The 8,058-nt window shown below is 31.1% G+C and overlaps 1 protein-coding gene across 1 annotated transcript; it reads right to left on the bottom strand.

Annotated features, from left to right (window-relative positions):
• Positions 1-62: 62 nt before the first annotated feature.
• LOC115033309 (piggyBac transposable element-derived protein 4-like) lies at positions 63-1,280 on the bottom strand. The gene has a single exon (XM_029485633.1). The coding sequence runs from the start codon at positions 1,248-1,250 to the stop codon at positions 81-83; it is 1,170 nt and encodes a 389-aa protein (XP_029341493.1). The 5' UTR covers positions 1,251-1,280; the 3' UTR covers positions 63-80.
• Positions 1,281-8,058: the final 6,778 nt, after the last annotated feature.

Genomic DNA, 8,058 nt, shown 5'->3' with positions numbered 1-8,058 from the left:
ACTCCGCTCTCCCCTACCTTTTTATAAATTTGTACATGTTAAATTTTTAATCATAAAAAAAAAATACATTTTGAAATAATTTAAGATGATTCTTCACTTTGTTCTTCATCACAACACCCAATACAAATATATTTTAAATGATCTGGACACACCCATTTGTAACAACGTTCACATGATTTTCTCGTACTTTTGTTTCTTGCTCTTCCACACAAATAACATCGACCAATTCCCTTAGGACGTTCAGACAAAATATGTGTATCTTCAACGAGACCTAAAATTTTCATTCCACGACTCCTAATATGTTTTGGTAATTTTGAATTTTTAATACGTCTTTCAATATTCGGTTTCATCAGTTGTAAAGCTAATACTTCTAAAAAGTCTGATCTTTTAGATTTATTGTTGATATTGTTAAATTTATACACATTTAAAGCATTTATACATGATATATTAATTAGGTTAAAAAATATGGTAAGCGGCCAACGACGAGAATTTCTTGAAACGTCATATAGACTACACATTTGGTCTAATCTATCAACGCCATATTTAGTTTGGTTGTAAAATGTAATCATCTCTGGTTTTTGTTGATCTCCTGTGTCTTGATCGATAGAAGCGTCATTATGCAGAGTGGATAGCAGTATAACTACTTTATTTTTTTTCGGGACATATGAAGTGATTATGCAATCTTTTTGGAAACCAAATAATGACGAATTTATTTCCCTATTTTTTGAAATTGAAAATTCTTTTGGAATACATGTTTTATTTTTTCTTAAAGTCCCCACTACTGTCAATTGTTTTTCAGTTAGTAAATATTTTACCACTGGAAGTGAAGTGAACCAGTTATCCATGGTTATGTTCCTTTTAGTACCTTCCACTGGCTGAACCATTCTTTTGACAACACTTTCCGCACTATTATTCATTTTATAAGGACCATTTGGTTGTTGTCCGGCATAAACCTCCAAATTAAATGTATATGCATTTTTTACGTCTACAAGAGCGAATATTTTTATTCCGTAACGGGCAGGTTTATTTGGAATATATTGTCTGAACGAACATCTACCGCGGAAAGCAATTAATTGTTCATCTAATGTTAAATATTCAGTCGGAATAAAATTATTTTGAAAATTTTGTACTAGAACTTCAAAAAGTTCTCTTATAGGAGCCAATTTATCAATTTCGCTTCTTTCTGAGCGGTTGGTAAAATCGTCAAAACGTAAATTTCTAACTAAAAATCTAAAACGTTGAACATTCATAGTTAGATACACTGCCTCAAGTCCAGTTCCCTTGGAATCATCAAATAAATTAAATATATTTTGTCTACTAGATTTAGAAACTCCTGCAAGAATTAAAATACCAATCAAAGCTTTAATTTCAACATCATCAATTTCCCTAGCATCTCGAGCACGTTCATAATTTTCCTTCACAAAAGATATTTTTATATTTGTACTTTTGATGATAATATTTATTACAACTTCATCAAAAAAAAAGAAAAAAACATTCTAAATGAGTTTTCATATTTTTTGCAGTCGATTTTGGACCAGGTAAATGAACAATTATATTATGAGAACGTGTTCGATGGGTACTAGTAGGTGCTTGCTTATTCCATCTAGTTTTATCCTTCCCAAAAAAATATTTATTTTGTAATATTGGACCAACATCATCACTACTTGACTCACTTTCACTTTCATAGTCACTATTTTCCGTATCCGTGTTTTCATTATTAATTTCTACTTGATCCCCCAACTCATCTTCACTGTCAATGTCATTTCCATCAATAAGTTCATCTTCATCTTCTTCTAGCCATTGTTCAATATCGATTGTGTTGCTCATTTTTTTATTATTATTTTATAATTAATACGTAAATAAAAACTTTGATTATAAAATAAACTGAAAAAAAAACGGGCGTGAAAGATCGCGCGGCATACACTGGTAATCCAACACACTTTGAACTCCGATAACAAAGACAACTTTAGCGACCAGTATTCGGAAACAAACTAATTATATTAAGCAACATGTTATTCGAAGGTACTGAAAAGATAAGATAATTTTACTGGTTTTCAATATACGAAAAAACCATTTATTTTTAGATGGATTACAATAGTAATCCGCGCGACCTACGCAGGGTTAAAATGCGAATTTCGAAAAATCCTTAGTGCGCCTATACATAGTAATAAGAACATTTACTGAAAATTTCATATCCATAGCTTCAGCAGTTCCGGTTAAGCGATGATGAATCACCCAGGACAAGTCTTTTTATATATAAAGATATTAACATGTAGATAATTGTACCACAATTCTTTACATGTTAAGATTTAAAACTAAAATTTGAGATATATATTTAGATTAAAGTGTAAAGACTACTTCTGCGGTCAGTGGAAACTTGTCCGGCTTTTGAAAAAATCCTTTCACAGGGCACTGAAGTTGCCATTAAACATAGACGTCGTTTTACAATTTCATACATCCGTGGATACATTTTTTTCCTATCGGACCACCAAAGTGACGGATTATCATGTTTATTAATTAATGGTTCGTTTAAATATTTGTCCAGTTCTATAATTCCAGCTGCACCTGTATTATGTCCACCAATAAATAAATCTTTTTGTATACTTACAAAAATTACAAAAATCATTTCTTTTGAAATTATAATGTATTTTTCAGCACTTATTTCTGTTGTGGTATCATGAAATATTTTCAATAGATCTTTTGACTTTTCCAGAATAATCCAATCATTAGTAGTAAGAGGATTAATCTGACTATAATTTAAAATAGTGGAAATAATTGGCTCTTTAATTTTTAAGAATCTATCGAGCATATCATAAGTAGAGTGCCAACGAGTAGGACAATCTAGTTTGAGTTTTAAAATTGGAGAATCAGTTTGCTTTTGCATTTCCTGCAACTTTGCCACACCATGTGAACTCCTTTTAAAAAAATATATTATATCCTTTACCTTATCTACAATGGACTCAATCACCTCAATACTATTATGAACGATTACATTTATTGTATGTGCAAAACACGATAATCTCCTCCAATTGCATTTGTCAATAGCAGACTTCATATTTGCCGAATTATCAGTCACTACTGCAGATATTCGATCAGACAATCGCCACTCAGCCACAGTATCCTTCATAAATTTAGATTTGTTATCAGCGGTATGACTCAGTTGGAAAACTTATGCAACCTAACAAAACACTTTCTAATTTAATATCGTTTTCAGGATCTATAAAATGTGCGGTTATTGCAATAAAACTTTGATTGTTTCTCGATGTCCAACCATCACAGGTTAAACATACAGCGGATACATTTTGTAATTGAGTCTTAACCTTTTAAACTACCGATTCGTTCATTTGGGGTAGTAAGCTATTTGAAACAGTCTTCCTCGAAGGAATAATATACATGGGTGACAACATATTAATCAGTTTTCTAAATTCACTGTCTTCGACTACACTAAATGGATGATATTCTTCCACAATCATCTTTATAAGCTGTTGATCAATTGTTTTAGACTTACTTAAAGCCAGAGGACGTTGTTATTGGATAAAATGTGTTATTGGCAAATGATTGGGGATTGAAGCTTTAACTACTTTAACTGGCTGAACAGATGTTTAAGGTTGGGGATCATCTACAACCTCAGCGTTTAATTCTTGTATCTAGATAATAAATGTAGATATTTATATTTTCAGGAATTTATGATCAAGACAAGACAAAAATGAAAATAACCAAGTACTCTACCATATTTACCACCTAATTAACTATTTTTATTATTTTGATATACCAATTTTATGATTCTTATAAAATATTTACCTGATTTGATCTTTGTAGTGGAACTGATAAATGCCTAGTCTTCATGTGCCTTATAAGATTGCCAGTAGAACCGCCAGCAATACTTATTTTTAAACTACAATAATTGCATTTTGCCATATTATCCGGTGTAAGTGTGAAATGATTCCATATATTACTCGGCTTTTTAATAATCAATGGATTTTGCAGACATTGTAATTAATTGTTCTAATAATGTTAATAATAATAATGTTTGTAATAGATTATAAAAAAAATCTCCTGTGATTGGTCGCCAGTTGTCGACGACTGCCGTCACCCGTCGCTATCGTTAACGTATACACCTGTGGAACGTCGGCGGGGGCGGCGCTGCAAACATCAGCGCCAACTGGTGGCAACAGACATGCGTGAACAATAGGAGTTTTCGTCGAGCGAGTGGAAATTCTTATTCTGAATAGAGTATATTATACACTAATATTAATGTACACTTTTTTTCAAAACAAACAAACCTAATAGGTTATTATATAATCTATGGTCTAATCTGAAACCACAGAAATATGAAATATTATTTATTGTGTACTGAATTGTTATTTTTTTATCGATCATCACATCATTACAATTTAAATTATAATGGACAATCAAGAAAAAAATATCAAAACGACAAAGCATTTATACACAGTATACCTATATCCTATAAGTTATAACAGGTAGGTTAGGTATCTATGAACAATACTTGTATACATTGAATTTATTTTGTAATACTTGTAGTACCTAGATAATTATTAAAGTAAATCAATTCACGAGTTCATAACAACTGACAAATAAGAGGTACATTATCATAATTCATGAGTATATCTACCTACTAAAATATTTATAAAAATTTAAGTATAACAAATAATAAAATGGACTAACTCAATTAACGGTATTTTAATACACTTATTTAATTTAAAAGAAACACAGTGTGTTTTGAACTTTTTTTTATAAAACAATGAACATGATAATTTAACAGTAAACAATGTTTAGGCTGGTGCTAAATAAATAATTACCTATATTTTACAATATTAGATAAATTATTAAGTTAATTTTGTTTGTGTTTTTAGTATAAAACAAAGATATTGTACCGATTGAGCTTAACATCATTGGTACCTATGTATTGCCTATGTTCAACGAGATAACACACCGGTTCTGCGCATGCAGACCACGGATTAATATACTGGATACGCAACGATGCATATTATCAATGCTGTTTTTTTGAGTCCGCCCGCTTCTTACGTTGCGGCAGTACTACTAGCGCTTTATAGGATTGTTGTATTAACTGGGAGAATAATGAACTAAATAACAATAGTTCATTATTCCCCCGGTTAGTCCAGTCGAAACGTAAGGTGTGGGTTTCACTTATCACAAGTTCGTTTCGTATATTAATCCGTGATGCAGACCACGATTAAAGATGCACATCGCCCTATAATAAATGGCTTTCAGATTGATTTACAAAGTGACTAAATAAAACAGGTGTTAATAATAACTAGTGGCGCTTTATGTCAACACTCAGCCATATGCCTCAACATTTAAAACTAATTTTACACCTATATATCTATAATCAGTTAGTTGTAATACTGCCGCTTGGAGCGCCACTGGTTAATTATTGGTAGTCATTTCGTATTAACCTTATCAGTAGTCGATGTACAACATGTATATCTTTAACCGTGATGCAGATTAACGGCTGTTCACACAACGAGAACTTACAATCGATGTAAAACGTAAGTTATAACACAAGTTACTAACAGAAAACGGATGTAATAAGATGAAAAAAAATATATATGTGAAAAGAGAAATTTCAAAATGTCGGACTCTGAGGTGCGAAGAACGAACAATACAATCTTTATGAACACTATGAACAGTACGAAATAACGAATTAACGAAATTACGAAATATGAATTAAGAATAACGACGATTCACAGGGTATCGGGATTATTCAGTGTGGCCAACATCTCGGTCCAAATAAGCACTGTGGCCGGGTAAGTCAGTAACTATAAACGAGGATAAAAATTTAAAAAAAAATTGCCGATTCTTATTAAATTGAATCGAATCGGTGCATCCCAGAATCGGTCCGAAAATCGATTTTTTTCGCACATCACTACGGCTGGCAGCTATAGGTAGGTGATGCGAGGGGATGTGCAGAACTAACCGATTTTCATCGAGCCGCGGCGTGTTCTCTTGGCTAATAGAGTATAAGACATAAGTATTTACTTATTATTATACTTACCTCTGCATTTATAATATTTTCATTTCATGATGTATCATTGACCTACTACTTACGTCACCTAATATAGATTACTGTTTGGAATAATAATATTGTTTATATTTTCCAAAACTAGTTACTATACCTAACCTATATTTATTTTCGTGGAGTCTTTTTACGTGATAACTTACCTAAGAAACCGCATGAAATTGAATGTGGTATATTAAACTTGGACATATCTTCAGGCGATGGAAGTCATTGGGTAGCGTTTTATAAAAATAAAGAAAAAGCTGTATATTTTGATAGCTTTGGTGATTTACTTCCACCAATTGAATTACAACATTATTTTAAACAATTTAAAATAGCATGTAACTATTCCAACTATCAAGACTTCAATACATTCAACTGTGGTCATTTATGTCTTGAATTTTTACAATGTATGAATTTGTCACATTAAGTTTGACTGGAAATACAACTATATTATCTACGAATTATTTTCCGTCTCTAAACGTTTACGAGAATTCGGAAATAACTTTGTTATGTTTACAAACACGTAATTTATTTCCAAACATAAATTCAACTAATAACCGACTGGAGATAGAAGTAATTCCTTCAACAAGTAATAGATTGATCCTAAAAACATTTATATTTATTTTAGAAGAAGGATGTTATGAAATTGAAGATATGAACAACAAAATTGCGAAAGAGTTATTTCACTTTAATAATGAATTTAGAACACAGCTAACATTCAACGTTTCTATTGATCCTGTCGATTTTAGATCATACATTAAATGCAATGGAATACTTAAGTTAAATATTTCAAACAGTATAGCATCGGTTTTTGGATTTGAAAAGAGAACCTATGATCCAATGTATGAAGCTCGTCGGTCTGGAAAAGCTGTTAATTTAAACACAATTAACTCTATAAAAGTAATGTGTAATATAGCACGTGGACCAACCAACTTCAAAGTCATTCGATATATGAGTTTTTTCCAAGTAGGAGAACAGGAACAAATGTTATTCAATTGCCATTAAACCTTATATATTACATATTAAACAAAACATATATTGATTCAATAACCCTTACAGACCGAAGTAATTTTTTTAATTTTTTTTTAATTCAACTCAAATTACATTTCTACATATACCTTAAGTATTTCAAAAAAATATATTGAAAAAAAAAATCACCCCAGGATAGGTCAAAACTACCCCTTCGCAATCGTGAGGGTTCGGTCTAAACAACAAAAAAAATATACACAGGTTTATCAATACAAAATATTCATGAAAAAAACTTTATTTAATTTGCAACATAATACGTTTAATTTTAACAAACTTAGGTATTAACTTTATTTAAAAGAAAAAGAACATTAATAGGTACTTATAATTATTTTTGAATTTTTAAATATTATAATAAATAATATTTATTTCAGCTGATGATAATTTTCAAAACACATTTTACCTTTGGACATACACAAAAATGTTTTACATTTTGTACACATAACTTTTGACCTACTTGTACAACCTTTGTATCTACAACTTAGAGGAGCTTTAAGGTCCATTGCTCTCGGCCAATGGTGGTATCCATCGAGTCTTACATCGTCACCTGGTATAGGTGCGGGTGGTCTTATTTTTATTGGTGGTTCTCCATCTTCTTCGGTGTCTTGACATGTAGGTGGTGGCGGTGTTGCCATAGTTAAACATTCACCAATTTCCAATCTGAACTGTAGAAAATCTTTAATTTTTTTTTCGGTAATTTATTAATTTTACAATCTTCTAAATATTCAAACCAACTTTTTGTTACTGATAGGTCAAGTAAGTGAAGTATAACTTTAAGTGGCCATTTTCTTGTTTTTAATCAAGTTCTGTAATATTCCATCATTTGATCAAAATGATCAACACCACCCATTTTTTATGTTTGAATTTGTACGTCAATATATTATTTTTGTGTTTTATCCCATCTGGACACTGTTGTTGTCGGTAAACCTCCGTAACACGTTGATGTCGTAACTACTGACTTGTTGTCTTTCCATTTCAACATAGAAATA

Source organism: Acyrthosiphon pisum, chromosome X, assembly GCF_005508785.2.
Source record: "Acyrthosiphon pisum isolate AL4f chromosome X, pea_aphid_22Mar2018_4r6ur, whole genome shotgun sequence".
NCBI classification, from domain to species: domain Eukaryota; kingdom Metazoa; phylum Arthropoda; class Insecta; order Hemiptera; family Aphididae; genus Acyrthosiphon; species Acyrthosiphon pisum.
The sequence above is the reverse complement of the archived record's forward strand: the minus strand, read 5'-3'. Positions and strand labels throughout refer to the sequence as shown.